This window comes from Mesoplodon densirostris, chromosome X (genome assembly GCF_025265405.1).
Source record: "Mesoplodon densirostris isolate mMesDen1 chromosome X, mMesDen1 primary haplotype, whole genome shotgun sequence".
Lineage (NCBI taxonomy): Eukaryota > Metazoa > Chordata > Mammalia > Artiodactyla > Ziphiidae > Mesoplodon > Mesoplodon densirostris.
The window spans coordinates 98959872-98979208 of NC_082681.1; the positions used below are offsets into that span (position 1 = coordinate 98959872).

Sequence of the window (19337 nt, forward strand, 5' to 3'; positions counted from 1 at the left end):
CGAAGGCTAGATGTCTAGAAACTTCACAGGAATTAGAAGTGGTCAGGAGATTCCTGAGGCAGCCGCCCACAAGATGTTGTCCCCTCACTGGTCTGAGGGCCTGAGTCCTACCTCCACTGCTTTCCCTCATCCAAAGTGGGAGCTGCTCACCCCAGGAAGCTGTGAGTCTCTGGGGTCTGGGCCTACACTTCACCCTTTGCTAAGGACTTCAAAGGACAGTCACAGGCTAGGCCTTAACCTACTCGGCCTCTACAGGGAGAAAGTTAAATGCTTCATTTCTGCGTTCATCAGACGTTTTGTGTTAAAGGGGAGAAAAACAGGACACAGAAACTGTTTCTTATGAGCATGTCAACTTTAACTTCTTGAAATTAAGAAATTGATCACAAGGTTATCTTCTACCAATCAATACGAGCTGGTACAGACAAATCACAAGATGGAGTTTGATCTTACGGAAATTAAGGAGGTGATACACTGAGATTAAACTGAGGGGTTAAATCAGTGCACTTAAAGATGATCCGATGACACAGCCTTTCAATTTGTCAACATTTTGCTTTTGATGATGCTGGGAAAGAGTAAGCAGAAAGCATGAAGCTGAAACTTCAGCATCGGGTCAGCAGCCTGAATTTGCACACCGCAAACCATAGGACAGTTATTGATGTGGAAAATCCGATGATCTTCAGCAGGCCTGTCACGGAAGGCAGGTTCCTCTCCCAGAAGGTGTGGGTGATTTCTACAGCTGGAACATCCTGGATGAATGAACATAGATCTTTAGCAGAAAACTCTTACACGGACAAGGAGGGGCAAAACATATCTGTAAAATCAGTGTGTGGATCTGCCCTGGAAAGTGGCATCTACAATGACATCAGAGGCTAGAAGATGAGAGATTTTTACGTGCAATTCCTGGTCTATGCAGACGGAGCTGCCAAACTTACCTCTGATTCAGGTTCTTGGACCCATATATCTTTCTTTGCCACCTTCCCCAAAGCATTCAAGACCTGAAAGAAAGTGGCCATGGTATTATGAAATGAGGTCCTGTAGCTTCGACAGATTCAAGGCCCTGCTGGCCACAGATGAGCCTCGTGCGTGGAGTGAGGGACAGAGAAGTGGACATATAGACCATCAGTGGTAAGATCTGGAAAGAGATGCCAACTATGTTGCTGGACTCGGGAGGGAGAGCGACTCGGCTTCCTGTCTTACCTCTCTAGCTGCCCGTTCTCCGGCCTCTACTGCTCCTTCCATGTAACCGCTCCACTGTGTGGCCGTCTCTGTGCCAGCAAAGTAAATCCTGCCCGCGGGCTGGCGGATCACCCTTCAAGGGAACAGAGAGGTCACACAGAGTTACCTGGGAAGGTGCTGAGGATCAATGACCCAATCACTGCCCTCATCTACCCCGCAGAAGACAAGGAAACTCAAGATTGTTTCCAAAACTCCCATGCAACTCAGCCAAAGGTGAAAGGTTCCTCCTTGTTTCCTGGGCCTGCACCAAAGGATCTGGACTTTCAAGCCAGAGAGAATCAGGCCGTCAGTTCATCAATCACTAAAGGTGATGATGACCTTTTTCTAGCCAGCCAGAATTAGAAATATAAGAATGTGCATTAAGATCACACTCAGATCTATGTGCTGCATGTTTCCTGTTTGCAGTCCATTCTGCTACCTACAGTAAGGGGTGAGTTCTTCACGAGATCACATCTGACTGCAGACCCCAGCCATGCAGATACTCCCAGGGTGCTGGGAGGAACCGTGGTGGCGAGTGGGAAGACAGGGAGAGAAACTGATTTCTAGCAAAGGAGAGACCCGAAGGATTATATGTCTATCTCCTTAAAAAACAACCTCTGGTGGGCTTCCCTGGTGGCGCAGTGGTTGAGAGTCCACCTGCCGATGCAGGGGACATGGGTTCGTGCCTCGGTCCGGGAAGATCCCACATGCCGCGGAGCGGCTGGGCCCGTGAGCCATGGCCGCTGAGCCTGCGCGTCCGGAGCCTGTGCTCCGCAACGGGAGAGGCCACAGCAGTGAGAGGCCCGCGTACCGCAAAAAAAAAAAAAAAAAAAGATGTTAAAAAAAAACAAACCTCTGGGAGTTTGGGGTTAGTAGATGCAAACTCTTACATATAGAATGGATGGACAAGGTTCTACTGTACAGCACAGGGAACTACAGTATATTCAATGTCCTGGGATAAACCATAATGGAAAAGAATATAAAAAAGAATGCGTATAAATGCATAACTGAGTCACTTTGCTGTATAGCAGAAATTAACAATGTAAATCAACTATACTTCAATTAAAAAAAAACCTTCTGTACAGTTAGTTTCTATGGATTTATCTAGAGACTGCCTGAGGGTAGCAAAGAAGGCCTTCTCTCCCAAAGGCCTTCACCTCAACCCACTGTCACGCCTTTTTCCAACTCAGGAATCCTTAGCTTCATCTATTCCTGATCCTAATCCCATCTTCTAGAGTCCAGAAGCACTCCAGTTCATCAATACAGTTATCCCTAACAAAGGCTATTCATTCTCAGCTTGAGATTTGACACAAATAGCCGATACTAACTGCCCTTTGGAAAAGGAATTGTAAAAAGCACCCAAGACCTAAGTAGATTTTTCCATGAATCATTTAATCTTTCATCAGATATTGATGATTTTCACTGAAATACTGCACAAGTCTAAAATGATTGATTCTGGCATAAACCTAAAATTGAACTAAAATCATTGTTTATTTAATAATTCAATCAAGAAAAAACAAAAAGCTCATGTAAGATAAGGGTTAACAAACCCTTCTTCCTTCTCTGTGGACACACGTGACCTTGAGTTAACTTTCTAGTTCTGTTCCTCTAGAAACCTGATGAAGGTATAATGCCATATATGTTGCCAGGCAGCACTGCCTGTGGTAAAAATGGCTCTCTTGCATCCCCACATTGGTAAATTGCATCTGGGATGGGAAAAGTGTCATGAATTGTAAATATCTGGGAAGAGTCTATAACTCTGGGCTTTCTTTTTTTTTTTTTTTTTTTTTTTTGCTGTACGTGGGCCTCTCACTGTTGTGGCCTCTCCCGTTGCGGAGCACAGGCTCTGGATGCGCAGGCCCAGCAGCCATGGCTCACGGGCCCAGCCGCTCCGTGGCATGTGGGATCCTCCCGGACCGGGGCATGAACCCGTGTCCCCTGCATCGGCAGGCGGACTCTCAACCACTGCGCAACCAGGGAAGCCCTGGGCTTTCTTGAGTGTGGTACATCTTGTAACTGGGCATGTCCCTTGCGGGGACCCTGGACACTGCCTATGAGGCTGTTATAAGAGACCGTGGCTCCTGTGACGCATGGGGCTTCTAAGCTAAGGTGAACTCTCCCATCTTGCACACATGTCAACTCCCCGTGAGTGAGGATGCTCCCCCGTGAAGAGGAATGTCTGATGCTGCTCTGCCGGCAAGACATGTTTAGCCCATGTCCTTCTATGTAGACTGGTGTCCAGGAGCCTAGAGTAGTTGTGCGAGACTAAATGTTTAGTTGAGCTCAAGAAGGCCCCTTGGAGGACACTGCAGCTTGCAGAATTCTCACACGTAGCGCTGACATCTGAAATCCTCACCAGTGTTCTGCGATTATTTTATATGCTGTCAGTTACTGTCCTATGTACGGACATACTTCTTTTCCTGTGGACATCCAGAAATATACAAACTATCTGGGACATTAGAAATAAGAATGCTGATTGCCATTTTTAAAATTCCCATTGAGCTTTGCTTCTCTATTTTTTTTTTGGGCGGTACGCGGGCCTCTCACTGTTGTGGCCTCTCCCGTTGCAGGGCACAGGCTCCGGACGCGCAGGCTCAGCGGCCATGGCTCACGGGCCCAGCCGCTCCGCAGCATGTGGGATCCTCCCAGACCGGGGCATGAACCCGTGTCCCCTGCATCGGCAGGCGGACTCTCAACCACTGCGCCACCAGGGAAGCCCTGCTTCTCTATTTTTAAGTTTGGCTCATGCCTTGTATCAACTGGTATAGTGTCTGGGTAGTACCTTCCGTACTGAGTCATGATCCCCGGGGGGAAGTAGGCCGTGTAGCAGCCCCCGGAGTACTGCTCCTCACACCAGTTCTTCTCTTCATAGTGCACTGGCTGCAGTTAAATGGGGAGAAAATTTCAAAGGGAAGACAAAGCTGAAAGGCCACCAGTCAACAATAAAGGCTCTTATGTGCTTTACTTTAACAGGAAGTTTACATGAAAAAAAAGCAGCACTGCTCCTGGGCTCTGCGACCACGTGTGCTAGAATATTTAGTCCCCTTCTCAGGGCCACCTCTTCCTGTCTCTCATTTACAAATTCAAGGCATGTGTATGTCTCCTTGTTAGAATCTGCACTGCTTAGGAATCTTGAGAGATGAATTTTCTCTACCTCCAGAAAGAGGGACTTTAAATGTGGGAAGTTAATAAAATATAAGGAAAGTATTCAAAGATGTTGGATAGCTACAGATGATTAAAATCCATGAGGGTGAAGATTTTAAGTGTTCTGTGACAAATAAAATTATAGTCTGTACCAAAAAAAAAAAAAAAGCAGCGCTGTTTTTCTAACTTAAGGGGAAACACGACAGTACCAAGTAATGGCCTTTTGTGAGGTACCAACTGACAAAACGTGTATACTTTGACTTTCTCAACCTCTTGCCCAGGAGAGACGTGAAGTATTCCAATATCTGGAAGACAGGGCATCTCCATGCAGATTCTGAAGTCTTTAGGACCCCAACAACAATCAGGTTCTGGAAAGGTCTGCTCCAATCTCCGCATTCTCTAAATAACAGACTTTACTTCCCCATCTACCAAGGCATTACTGCCGAAAAAAAAGGCTGGGAGGGAGAAGGTAGAAGAAAAGCACAGTGTCTAAGAAAAAGGCTTTTTTCAGAACCCCTTCTCTCAGCTGGAAACGTGAATGATGGGAATCCTGCTAAAAAGGGAACAATTAAAGATGAAAAATGTTTCCCAAGGGACATGAGAGACCCTTCTCTGATTTCCCTAACACATTCTGCAAGTTTATTCTTTGAACAGTTCAGAGATAATCCCCTGAAAGAGCCCCCAGCTATCTGGTAAGGCCTTTAAAAAGAATTTCATTCTCATAATTGCTTTCAATGGTGGATTGAAAGCACTGAAATTTCTAAATGAAGTGTGAATTGAGTCTGCAGATAGAAAAGCAAATTAGTATGACTTTGACCTGGGCAGAGTCCAGATTCAGTCTATCTTATCAAGTATATACTACTGTGTCTTCACCAACAAATGACTATACAGCTGGGATTTTATTTTGCAGCAGTCATTTGACATTGACAAGAGGGCAGGGCCTCTGTTCTGGGAACTTATCTCAATCACCCTGGAGATAATACCTGTAGCTCCTGCCTGTCATTACAACCGGCTGCCAGTTATCCAGTGAACATTTAAACAGCCCAGGAAACTGCTGCATCAGAAATTGCATGCACTGACAGCAGCTTTTAATGGTGTTTTGTGATTGCTGAAGTTAAACCTCCAGTAAGCATATTTCTTCTCTTCGTAACACCGTCAGGAACCCAGAATCTGCTTTGCTTTACCACTTAGAGCAAACAGAGCAGAACCTGCTAGGGATTAAAGCTGGGGATTTCTTACTTGTAAAGCTTCTTGGGATCCTAGCACTTTGGCGTACAGCTCACAGATTTTCCTCTTCCTATAAAAAAGAACCAAAAAATGTTAAGGAAGTAATGACTGATGAGTATAGAATAAACACAATGAGTTCCAGGGCTCTTGCCAATGAACTAGATTTATTAAGGGAAAAATTAAAATCAATGGCCTTCTGTATGAACAGTTCCATGAATCTCTGCACTCAGATTAACTCTTTTCCTGAATACAGTCATGTGCTTTGAAGATGCAACAGAATTTTTCTTCTCTTTTACATTTTTGCCTCTTTCACTACCTAATACCATATCTATTCAGTTAAAATGGGGAAAATGAGATTAAATTCAGTTTTAGGAATTGATTCTAAGTCACCTTTCTGGAATATGTAAAATTCTAAAATAATCTCTTTTACAAGTCTATAGTAAGTATGATGGTGTCTTTTAACTATTCTATATTTATGTTTTAAAGATCTATGAACATATAAAACTCATTTAATCTTTTTTGTGTGTGTGGCACCGCATGGCACGTGGGATCTTAGTTCCCCAACCAGGGATCGAATCGCACCCCCTGCAGTGGAAGCGCAGAGTCTTAACCACTGGACTGCCAGGGAAGTCCCCATTTAATCTTTTAAACATAACGTAAAATACGCTACATCAGGAGAGGCCTACGGTTATTCCAAGCTAATAACCTGTCATTTGACAGAATGGTCTGTGGACACAGTACTGCGTCCAAAGGGCATCTGGGGGGTGGGTGGGCATGATGTGCTATGTGATGTTACCTCAAACAGTCTTTGGTCACCTGCATAATTCATTATGTAAGTGACCAGCACAGAACATGGCACATCTTATATCTTAAAAATCAGTAGCTTAATTTATCTAAGCACTTCTTGAAACAGATACATTTTAAACTCACAACCACTCTTGGTGAAATTAAAAAGTTCTAATTTACTAAAATCACCCATTTTAGAAATGAATGGTTCTATTTCAGGAATTGTTTGAACAGATTCCCACTGATCCAGTTATATACTTTAGGTGTTTACCTTCTTTAGTCTTTATATAGTTTAAATACTGAAAGTGCTCCAACATAATAAGGAGCTACTGTATAACACAGGGAACTCTACCCAAAAGTCTGTAATGGCCTATATGGGAAAAGAATCTAAAAAAGAGTGGATATACACCTGAAACTAACACAACATTGTAAATCAACTATACCCCAATAAAACGTTTTTAAAAAGTGCTCCAAAATATTTTTTACAGGCTAATAAGCAACTGTAAAAAAATACGGCAAAGGGTTTAATTCAAATCTGTAAGACAAGCATTAGAAGCTAAAGAGACAAACGGCAAAACATTGTTGAGCCGGGAAGAAAGGGGGGAAGGGAAAGTTATAGTTATTAGTAATAAACAGATTTTAAAAGACGCCAATTTTGGAATTCCCTGGAGGTCCAGTGGTTAGGACTCTGCACTTTCACTGCATGGGGCCCAGGTTTGATCCCTGGTTGGGGAACTAAGATCCCGCAAGCCGTGCAGCACAGCCAAAAAAAAAAAAAAAAGATGCCAATTTAATGTTGCCAAGTTATATTAGAAAATATTTTTTAAATGTTTCCCCAATCTCTCTGAATAATGTGGGACAAAAATGTAACTTTATAAATTTATCCAAATGCTCACACTTACACCATTTATACAGCTCCTTCAAGGAGCTGTTCATACTACAGATCAATAATGATAAAGGAAAGGCAGAACTGGAAAAAGTCTCAAGACTACTGTCCACCTGACTGTCTCTCTCTGTCTAATCCAAGCCCCTCATTTCAGACATAAGGAGGCTGAGGCTCAGTGCACTGAAGAGACTGGCTCAATATCACTCAGCTAATTAATGGCAGGTCGAGGGTCTACTCTCCTGAGCATCCCTCCTATAGTAAGTGCTCAATAAAAATTTACTGAATCAAAATCCATCCTCAGCCAAGTATGGTACCATCTTTCCTATGCTATAATAAGATAGGTGACTGATTCTTACCTACTTCACATGAGTGTTACAAGAAATAATTCTGACATTTTGAGTCAATTAGAAAACAAAAGTATTGACAATCATTATTCTGAAAAACTTAATAATGCTTAACTTATTTTCAGTATATAAAAAATAATAAAATCTTTGTTAAAACAGAGTGAACCTTAAAATCTAATCAACCTACTTCATAGGCAATTTTTCATTCATGAACAATAAACTAGTAATAACAGAAATATAAGCCATTATTTACTATAGTTCACATTATTAAATGAGTCAAGGATTAGTTCATACAAACACATCAGGAAATTATCTTCTCCATCCCTTCCTCCCATTAATATAAAAATTTTTTAGAAAAGTCATATAAGGTAAGGATGTTGGAGCAATGCACTGATTGATTAGCTGGACTCTAAAAATAACACAACATACTTTACTATTTTTTTAATTAACTAATTAATTAATTAATTTTGGGCTGTGTTGGGTCTTCGTTGCTGCGCGCGGGCTTTCTCTAGTTGCAGCGCGCGGGGGCTACTCTTTGTTGCAGTGCACGGGCTTCTCATTACGGTGGCTTCTCCTGTTGCAGAGCACAGGCTCCAGGTGCACGGGCTTCAGTAGTTGCAGCACGCGGGCTCAGTAGCTGTGACTTGTGGGCTCTAGAGCGCAGCCTCAGTAGTTGTGGCGCACGGGCTTAGTTGCTCCGCGGCGTGTGGGATCTTCCCAGACCAGGGCTTGAACTTGTGCCCCCTGCATTGGCAGGCAGATTCTTAACCACTGCGCCACCAGGGAAGTCCCAACAGAACATACTTTAACTGATGGCCAAAAGAGGTCATTGTGCAAGTTGAATTTACCCACGGGTTTCTAAATCTGGCTGCTCATCATAATCACTCAAAAGGCTTGTTAAAAAATACAAGTACTCGGGCCCCACCCCTAACCTACCAAATCATAATCTATCAGCCTCAGAAAAATTTTCCAAACATTCTTTAGGAAATGTTGATGCAGTTGGTCCTGAGAACCATTACTTTAGTCAATGACATTCGGAGTTCTAAGGGTTTTTGCCTTATAAGAATTTTGAGAAGTTTAGCCGCTATGTGGAATCATAACCAAATGTCTACATTCAGGCTGGTATTTATTTTACTATTAATAAGGAGGGAAAGCAGGAAATCCAAAAGAAAATGTCAAGCTTAGTGTGACGTAATGAAAAAAAGCACACATTAGATGCTATTTCTGACTTTGTCAGAAGCTAGCTGCGGAGCCTTGAACAAATCATTCCCCATCACTGGACCCCCAAATTCTTCCTCTATTGGGTGAGTAGGTGAACAATAAAAGGGTTCCCCCTTCCTGACATCAAATCTCATGGCTGCTCAAATAAACAAATCCGTGTGCAAACATGGGAACTTCTGCAGCCTTTCTCTGACTTGCAAAGTCATCAAAGTAACTCTGAAAGCAAGGGCTGGTAGTGGATTTGCTGCTTAATTTTTAAATCAAATGCAGAGAGAAGTATACATTTGCATGCGTATTGGCCCTCTTCAAAAGCTAACAAAGGATTTAGGGTTACCCTAAAGAAGGGAAGCCCAGAAATGTCCAGAGGCAGCCCCCCAACAGCCTAATGAGTGTTTCCAGGTAAGAGTTCCAGGTAAGATTTTACTTGAACAAAGGATTCCAGTGCAAAACAAAGCAAAACAAATACAACAAAACAGAAAGAGAGAAAGGGAGAGAAAAAGAAAAAAGTCATTGTCCTAAAATAATTGTTTTCTACTAGGAAGCTCTTGGGAGAAGGGAACATCAGAGCTGTATCCCAGATAATCAAAGGAGCATACTTTTATGTATACAAGTTGGAATAGGTTGGAAGACCTATGTATGGATTTGCTTTTCAGAAAAAGTACATGTCAGAGAACCTTGGAGAAGGACTAATGGTCTGGCAAGGTGATTGGGACTTGGCCTCTTAAGCTTTATTCACAGCTAACTTTTTTTTTATGATTTTTCTCCATCCATTTACTGGGAAAGCCTACCTCTCAACCACTGTAAAATGAACACAAAGATGTGACACTAAATTGATAGACGCATATGGGCAAGGACGGAGTCAAGGGGGCATAGCGAAATACAAAAAGGTTGATTCGTTGGGATTTTGAGATTAATGAATTATTGCGTTTTTCATAATGCCGTTATCCTGTTGTTAGTGCAACAAGCACAATATAAAGCTAACCTTTTATACGTTTCAGGTGTAAATACTTACCTTAGTTCTTTATGGACTTTAGCAAGGCGGTCAGCTTTTCGAGCAAGGATGAAGCTGGAGAGAGAGGTTACATTTGAATGATTAGGCGACAGTGGTTTATCTTAAGAGTTGTCTCTTTAAGTGTTCTTGCCTCCACCTACTCAGCATTAGTAAACTCTCCCACACCCTCCCATTATTTCCCTCTACTAGAGCAAATGCCAGACTGTCTTCATCTGCCTCTCTGTCCTTCCTGCTAGCCTGTGGGATCCTAAAGGACGGGTCACCTCCTACTCAATATTTTACCCCAAAAGTTTAGCACAGTCCTTGGCATACAGTAGGAAATGAACTGTCCGATGAATTAATGTTGCTTTAAATGATTATCCTGGTAATGACTGTTGCTGTCTGCCAAGTACTTGATAAAAGCTGGAAAAACAAATATCAATAAGTGCTTGTTGGGAATTCCCTGGCGGTCCAGTGGTTAGGATTCTGTGCCTCCACTGCAGGGGGCATGGGTTCGATCCTTGGTTGGGGAGCAATAAGATCCCATATGCCACGAGGCGTGGCCATAAAAAAAAAAAAGTGCCTGTAGTGGCTGCCATGGTGGGTCACCCAGATCCCTCTTCAGGACCAAATGCTCATTACCCTCAGCTCACAACCAAACCCCTCCCTAGCAATTGCACTCTGTAGCAGAGAACTGCCTGGCGCAAGGTCCCATCCCTTCCCAGAATGACTGGCTCCGGAGTGTGGTGGGTACCAAAGCCCACCCCCTCGCCTCAGTGCAGACACCTCTGAAGGGCCATCCCCGCTCCAGAGCTTCCCAAGGGATGGCTTTGGCCTCTGTTGGGGCAACACCGGAGCCCAGCCTCTCCCTCTGCGCAATCCTGATTCCTTCCCTTTCCCCCATAGCAGTTCCTGAAGAACCTCCTGCACCCAAATCTCCATCTCGGAGTTGGCTTCCTGGAAAACTGGCCTAGCACGGTCCTCAAATTCAGTGACTCAGTAAAACTCAGTTATAATCTCTCTGCTTCCCTTTAATCAAATAGATTCTATTTATTATACTGATATTACTAATTGCATGTATATTTTAAAGAATTGAATTGTGACAAGAAATCCTTAGTTATACTATCATTAGAAAGCTTTCAAAAAACCCAAATGAGCTAAAGGACAATGAAATTATTTCTCCATTTAAAAAAAGTTTTAGGGCTTCCCTGGTGGCGCAGTGGTTGAGAGTCCGCCTGCCGATGCAGGGGACACGGGTTCGTGCCCCAGTCCGGGAGGGTCCCACATGCCGCGGAGCGGCTGGGCCCGTGAGCCATGGCCGCTGAGCCTGCGCGTCCGGAGCCTGTGCTCCACAACGGGAGAGGCCACAACAGTGAGAGGCCCGCATACCGCAAAAAAAAAAAAAGTTTTAAAATTGTATTTTTTTGTTCTAGACCGAAAAGACAAGTAGATCAAGACTGAAAATGCGAGGGCTGAAAACAGGTATTTCATCCTCTCCCTCAAGCCCCCCTCCCAATTAAACTGTTCCTCAATTTGATTGGCAATTCCTTTAGAGTTGTTATTCGAGATCATTCTAGGAAGCAAAGATACAAAGCTGTGGACTGTTTAAGAAATTTGAACCCTTGAACTTCTGGGGACATAGTCATGATTTTGGTTGATTTAACTAACACTTTATGTTGTGGCTTGCTGGTAATGATTTTAGTTAAATTTTAGGTTTCTGCAAGAATCAATCATTTTAGACTTATGCAGTATTTCAATGAAAATCACCAACATCTGATAAAAGATGAAATGATTTATCTGAAAACCCTTTTAGATCTTGGGTGCTTTTTACAATTTCTTTTCTAAAGGGCAGTTAGGGTTGGCTATATCTGTCAAATCTCAAGTCATGAATGAAATAACCTCTTTGATCTAATTGTAACAATGAACAACTATCATTGAACTTTCTTTGGTGTTTTATTGGAGAAATTAAACATCCTGGCTTTGGGTTGGGAACATTTCACAGCTCTAAAGTACAAGGTCCTTTCTAGTTTCCAAAAGGCACTAGTTATCATAAACAGTGCTGGGCAATTATACCACCCCTGTCTTCAAGGCTTTCATTGCCTAGAGCAAAGAGCAGGGTAGAGGCAATATAGCTTCAAGGCAAGAACAGGGTGGAAGCAATTGTCCAGATAAAACAGATCAGAGTATCACAGTTCTAGGAACTGCCTAAATAAGCCCGTTACCACCTAGAAGGCTTCCGCAATACATGTCCTTGTTAATAAACGTAAAGAAACGCCAGAAGAGCAGATGCCACAATATTTAATACCCAGGGCAAGAACAACGTCAATATTCTTTCATCTACAGTTGGATTGATCTTGACCGACAAGTCTCCTGAAACCTCTTCCTCAACCTCCTGCATTTCTTTGGCACATAGAAGGTGATGGCAAACTGCCCAAACAATCTATGTATTTTCTTGACCAGGGGGGGTCAGAGATGAACAGGGTGCAATGTTCCTATAGTCTTTACATTGTGAGCACCTGCCCTTACCAGGGAGGCTGGTGCTATTTCTTATATTTTATAGCCAGAGAAGTGGTTATAAAATGTCTTGTTGGCAGTCCAGTAGCATAGCCTTTTTCTAAGTCCCTAGGGTCATGGGTCTGCTCCTTTTGATTTTGTAATTTCCCTTCAGTGATGCAATGCACATGAGCTCAACTCTCCTCGGGGTGAAGGAGAAAACCACTGGTTTCTAAAAGTCACTGACTGCTATAGAAGCTGTGCTCTTTTATTGCAATGTGGTAGAATAAATAGCCCTTTTGTTTGTATTGCTTTGAGGACTAAAAGACATGGCAACTGGGAGGCTACGGCACTCCTTAGAAATTTCTCTGTGGGAGCCCCGATTCCCTCTCTGGACCCCTAGTCTCCAGAGGGCAGAGCAGCTGTGTGAGGAGAGGGTAGGAGAGAAAAAGAGTCCTCCTCTTCCAGACACAGAACCTTGCCCTGGCCCATCCCTGGTGAAGTAGTCATAGAGTAACCTACTGGAAAAAGTGCCCTACACTCAAGGCCTGGCTCTCCTTTGAACTGCACTTTCTCATTAGTCATCCATCTTATCTCCCAGGGTAACAATTAACATATTTTTCTTCACTTTTTTTTTTGGCTGTGCCACACAGCTTGTGGGATCTTAGTTCCTCGGCCAGGGATCGAATCCGGGCCCTCGGTGGCAAAAGCGTGGAGTCCTAACCACTGGACCACCAGGGAATTCCAACAATTAACATATTGACATTTGCTAGGTAGTGATGTCTAGAATGGAGAAAGGAATAAAGCCCAGAAAACATAACTTTGGAAGGTTTTACAGGATAAAGCAGTTCTCATTCCAGAATGGTTGTCAACATCCTGTAGGCAAGGTGGTCTACCATCCCACCTGTCTAGCTGCGCTTTTCACTCTGACCTCCACGTGTAAGTTTATGGGGGAAAGAAACATATGGGCACAAGTTCAAAGTGGTGTTAATTTTAGTAAAGTTTCTCTGTTCTTGTGCCACATACTCTATTACTCTAATATTTTCATACATGGAAACATGACATAAATTGTCTGTAGGGTTATTTAGCATTGCTTGAGCTCTAATCCAAAACAACATGTTCTGTCAGCACACACACCAATACACCAACAGAGTTTGAAAAATGCAGAACACCCAGCTCTAACTTACCCCATGATGGCGGGCAGCGATCCATCTGGTTTGGTGTCATCCAGGGTAATTGAAATCGGAGCTTCCTCATCTTCGATGATCATACAGCCACAGTAATCTTAACCAGAAGAAAATCAATAGGAGATTGAGTAACCTCACCAGAGATTTAAGAGGGAGATTATATATATATATATATATATATATATATATATATATATATAAATCTTTTGCTAAGAGGAAGGCAAATCTTAAACTATTGGTCTTTGCCCCAACTCTAGAAGTTATTTCCTATTAAATACGCACACTGACCATACAAGGATGTTTGGTCGGTCACCCAGACACATTAGAAAATGACCCATCTCGATGACCTTTATATAAAGGTCAGGTATGATCAGTGTATGAGTAAAATGAAGATGGCCCTGGAGTCCTGGAATACATGGGAAAGAGGGGGGTGTGTTAGAGGGAATCACCCCTGTGAAACCATGGAAGAAGTGGCAGGAAGGAATCCTTTGAGTATGAGCTGAAGGCTTAGCAACAACAGACACCATATCTGCCCAGACTCTGCCTCATTTTATCCTCACAACACCCCAACGGCAGGTCTCATTGTTACCATTTGACATAGAGGCTGAGGCTGAGAGAGGTGAAGTATCATTTGAGGCCACACAGCTAGTAAGCAAGTGGAGACCAGGGATGTGTAACTTCAAAGGAGTGCTCTTTCCATGGTGCTCCTTTGTCTCTGCTCATGAGACATATGCCAGGGGTCTGGGCAATGTGGTCCTGTGACCAGAGGGACCTCTTCCTTCCCCCTCACTGCCATCAAGCGCTCTTGGGGTCATTTTGTGTTGCCCGGGGTTATGAGGAGTGGACGGACTGAGATTTCTGATCCTTTCTCTACCAACTGGAAACACTTATCTTTTTTTTCTGTTCAGTGTGTAGCATAAAATGTTCCTAAAAGAGCATGGTCTTCGCTTAATACAATTTAAACATGAATAAGTGCAACCTACCCTTTTTCTTCCAAAAGGCCTCCTTGTAATACATCATGCACTTAATGATAGCCCCCATTGGAAGACGCTGAATTAACTGGTTTCTCTCTGAAGGAAGCTCTGGTCTGAAGTGTATCTTGGCAGTCAAAGTTGGAGGGACGGCACTAATTACGTATCGGCACTAAAACACACAGACACAAGATACCATCTCAAACGTTGAGTCGCAATCTTTTCAGGGAGAGTGAAACATCACATTTGCCATTTTGAATGACAGTAAGCGGTAACAATGTACAGTATGAGGCCACTGTGAGGCAACAAAACAGAATAAGGCAGTCGACCAAGGCTGGTAATTTGGAAGACTGAGTCAGAAATACGCCAGCATTAATTACGCCACTGCTTGGATTATATTTGGTTAGAAGCTGCAGAAGACAGGAGACCTATTTAATATAAGGTTCTCTTTTTTTTTTGGCCTTGATGTGCGGCATGCAGGATCTTAGTTCCCCCACCAGGGATCGAACCTGTGGCCCCTGCTGTGCAAGCGGGAAGTCCTAACCAATGGACCACCAGGGAAGTCCCATAATATACGCTCTTTTTTGACAAAACTGAATTACCTCATAAAGTTGATGATTCAACGTCTCTATCATGATGTTGTCACCTGACTGGTCAACATAGGTGACAGGACACCTCAGCTTCACTCTGTCCCCGAGGAGGTGCATTATCCGCTCGCTTACTTGACCAGATCCACCTACAAACTTCCGTTCCTACAGGAGAAGGCAGGCAGGAAAGGAAATGTTATAAAAGCCCAAGGAAGGAAGATCATATTTACTGCTGATCAGAAACCTCCAGAAAGTCACAGGCCATACCTCCACCCTCTGCACCCTTAACTATTGGAAGAACTCATTAGGACAGAGGCAGTCTACCAAGATACCTCAATCATCATGCTCTACACAGCGTATGGTGACGAAAAGCTCTTACCAGCTTATAAAATCACAGAATGGCGGGGGAGGGATAAATGGGGAGATTGGGATTGACACATACACACTACTATATATAAAATAGATAACTAATAAGGACCTACTGTATAGCACAGGGAACTCTACTCAATACTCTATAATGGCCTATGTGGGAAAAGAACCTAAAAAAGAGTGGACATATGCATATGTATAACTGATTCACTTTGCTGTGCACCTGAAACTAACACAACATTGCAAGTCAACTATACCCCAATAGAAATTTAAAATAAAATCACAGAATCAGAAGGAAGGTTCCCCTATACCACTGGCACCTTGACCGAATGCAAATAACAGCATGTCTGTGGGCTTCAAGTGCCCAAGAGTGCAGTGCATGGAGGGAACCCTGGGACAGGGAGGATGCTGCACTTCTCCCAGGGGATGTGGTTTCTTTCTTTCTTTCTTTCTTTCTTTTGATATTTTTAATAATTTAATAGTGAAAAAGTAAAATATATAAACCACTTATATGGTATAATCTTAATGAGGAAATACATTAAAATGTTAACAGTAGACGGGGTGAGATTATGTGTGAAGCTTTTGTCTTTATTCTTTATGTTCCAAGTATAAACACAAACGATAATGACCTTCTCTTTGCTAAAAACTGTTCAACTCAAGACAACAACCCTTGATTGATCTCCTTCAGTGGGCAAGGCCCTGGCATTAGGCTCATTAGAAGACACAAACAATATAGCAGACATGAAGTTGCGTGATTTTTGGAACCAAAAAGGCCCACATGTGACCCAGCAGCCAATGGGTAGGGGGGCCTTGGCTTCATAGTCTGTATGGGAATCTAAACTTTCAGAAGATTCCTTTTTTTTTTTTTTTTTTGCGGTATGCGGGCCTCTCACTGTTGTGGCCTCCCCCGTTGCGGAGCACAGGCTCCGGACGCGCAGGCTCCGGACGCGCAGGCTCAGCGGCCATGGCTCACGGGCCCAGCCGCTCCGCGGCATATGGGATCCTCCCAGACCGGGGCACGAACCCGTATCCCCTGCATCGGCAGGCGGACTCTCAACCACTTGCGCCACCAGGGAGGCCCGATTCCTTTTTTTTTTAATTAATTATTTTTTTCTAGTTTCACTGAGATGGGGATGTGGTTTCTAACTCCCCTTGGTTTCTTAAAGTCCCAGCCCAGGGTTGTCTAGGCAGAACAGGCTCATGGTGCCCTCAAGGATCACCTGGTCATCACCAAATGATGTTCTAAGAATCCAAACCTCAGCTCTTGAGAAATTTTTGCCAAAATGCCTGGAAGTTTCACTGCGGGGGCCGAAGGGTGAAGACTAAGAATCTGCCTGTTCCTCCAGACATTGTGAAACAGTTCCCCTGAGCAGCTCTGTAAGACCACAAGTGCTACACTCACCATGGTCATGCTTCCAGATTAATCTAAGGTCGGTTCTTAATACAGTGCATCTTGTAAGAACCAGGGGGAATGTTTTTAGCCTGCTGTAGAAGATTCTTTGAATGGTTACAAATACATGTAGGTAGACTGAAGAACAGCCAGACATTTGACAATCACCTTCTTCCAGAAAGCCTGTGTCAGCAGCCACAGAATGATTCTTACACTTGAAAAACTGGCTATTGTTCTAATGACACAACCACAGTTCTTTATAAAAATATTCCCAAAGCAGTTTAGCCCTAAATTCATGATCCATCCTTCCTCACAAAACTGGGACCATTTAATTTATAATGTGACTTCTGTTTTCCAAGAGTTACTTTGAATGTTAGTATAGTGGAAAGACCATGAACTATTTCCATTTGTGTTCACTATCCACTCCTTCACGTCTAGTATTTCTTGAACTAAACTATTAAAGGATAAGTCTAAGTTCTTTGTAAAGATACTGTGATAATGGTCTGAGATTCATAATGTGAACTGTGCACTCCAAAAGGTCATGTGGAGTTTGCCTAGAAGTATCTTGGCTCCCCTGAATGAGGGATGTAAATATAAAATACGAGTCACGATATCTCAGAAAGTAAAATATAGGTTAAAAAGAATAATGTGGGATTTCTAAGTGTAAGGACACTTAAAAAATGCAACTGCCTTAAGTTTGCTAAAGCTAAGGGTCAAATGGGCAATAACTCTTGGGACCATAAGAACAACTTGGGGACTTCTGGAGATCTCCCAAGGAGAGGAACATTTCACTCGGTTGACAAGGACTCTACACCTCACACTATGGAACAGAACATAAGTTAGAAGTAAACTGATCCTAATTAAACCTTAGCCTATCGAGGCATAACATTCCTAGAAAAGAGATATCCATTTTTTTCCAATAAAGGATAGCCTTGAAACAAAGAATCTCAGAATCTGGAAAATCAGGGAATTAAGATTCTGGTTTCACCACTGGTTTGCTGTGTGGCCAGCCAGTGAGTCAAATGAGTTCATTCATCAGTAATGGAAGTAGTATGGAAGCTGGGCAAATGCTAGTGGGCAGCAAAAATTTAGAAGCCAAGATGTAGAATTTACTAGTGAAAGAGTAACCAATATATCACTTGAATTAGAAGAAAGAATAGTCACTTCCATTCTGTAACAGTCAACATAAAATAATAACTCCGAGACACAGAATGGGACAAAAAAGCCTCATGTCTGGAACAGAGATGACTTTAAGTACAATTTTACAAGTACTAGAAATTTTTGGAAATAAGATGATTTTAGTAATTTAGCTCCTCCTACATAAATAGTCTAATTTTACCTTCTTCCAAAAGGAAGGAACTGAATTCCTCAAACCTAATGAATTCAAAATGAAACATTCTTTAGTTGTGAACTTATTTTCAGGAACAAGAAAAGGAAATGAGAAATTTTGTTTTCAGAAAAGTTTTTTGGAGATCGTTTCAAATTCACTCATGTTTCAAAATATAGAAGCAAGTATTAAGGTACTGCACTCGATGAGGGCAAGATCACAAATGAAGTTTAGCGTGAAAATGGACACTCCATACCTGGCCCCCATTGGTAATGGAGAATATCCGAGTGGTGCCTCCACACTGCTTCACATACCACAAGAACCACAGGGCAGACACCTCGTGGGGTTCAGAGGTCACATTGATATTCACAAAGAGAGATGCAAACTGCCTCGCAGTCCTGGTCACAGAACAAGAGCGGAAGTCAGGAGTAAATACGTACATGCTTCACAGGACATTACCTTTTTAAAACACAATTTAGCATGGCTGGAAAACAGTTCTATTGCTTTTGAAAAAAAACAACTCATGGACTCAATTTCTGAAGGAATGCAGATTTTAACTCTTGGGGAAAATAAACTTTTCCCTTACTTTTAGGAAATTATGGGTTAGTCCAAACATGCTAATCCCAATGCAATCTAAAGGGTTAATGTGCTTGTCAGAGTTCATTAAGGATATTGTCTTCATATATTTGAACAAACTTTCTCTCCTTAACACCCCCCCTGCTCCCACCCTGGTCCAGGCTACCACTGTCCCTCACCTGGCTTAAAACAATGGTGGCTGCTCCTGGGCCCTCATGATCCTTCTCTACATTACAGCCAATTAAGTCTTTTAACAGTCCAAAACTTAAACAAACAAACAAATAAAACCCCACTCTGCTTAAAATCCTTCAGTGACATTCAGAGCAAAAGGCAAAAGTCTTGAATATGGCCAATATATCTTGCACCATCAACCTGTCAACAAGTTCTCCAAACTCTCATTCCATCACTTCCTCATGGCATCTTTATGGTCCAGGTATACTATCCACTCATTGCTAAAATGTGTCAATCTCCCCATCTCAGGGCCTTCAGAAGCTGTTCCCTGTTCTCTATACTGGGGGGGGGGGAGCATTTCCCACACTATCCAACCTTCACATTTCCCGCCATTATCTGTGGCTAATAACTGGAAAATACCATGCCTCAACCATTTATCCTTCCATCCATCC

The 19337-nt window shown here is 42.7% G+C and overlaps 1 protein-coding gene across 1 annotated transcript in view; it reads right to left on the reverse strand.

The window, feature by feature from the left end:
- Positions 1 to 599: 599 nt before the first annotated feature.
- Positions 600 to 19337, reverse strand: part of MAOA (monoamine oxidase A) — a 74137-nt gene continuing 55399 nt past the window's right edge. Inside the window, exons 6-15 of the mRNA XM_060086532.1 lie at positions 18395 to 18536; positions 15068 to 15217; positions 14478 to 14637; positions 13495 to 13591; positions 9836 to 9889; positions 5599 to 5656; positions 3998 to 4095; positions 1198 to 1309; positions 933 to 995; positions 600 to 746 (exon numbers count right to left, since the gene is read on the reverse strand). Coding sequence (XP_059942515.1) covers positions 600 to 746; positions 933 to 995; positions 1198 to 1309; positions 3998 to 4095; positions 5599 to 5656; positions 9836 to 9889; positions 13495 to 13591; positions 14478 to 14637; positions 15068 to 15217; positions 18395 to 18536 — 1081 coding nt within the window. The remainder of the gene's footprint in view (positions 747 to 932; positions 996 to 1197; positions 1310 to 3997; positions 4096 to 5598; positions 5657 to 9835; positions 9890 to 13494; positions 13592 to 14477; positions 14638 to 15067; positions 15218 to 18394; positions 18537 to 19337) is intronic.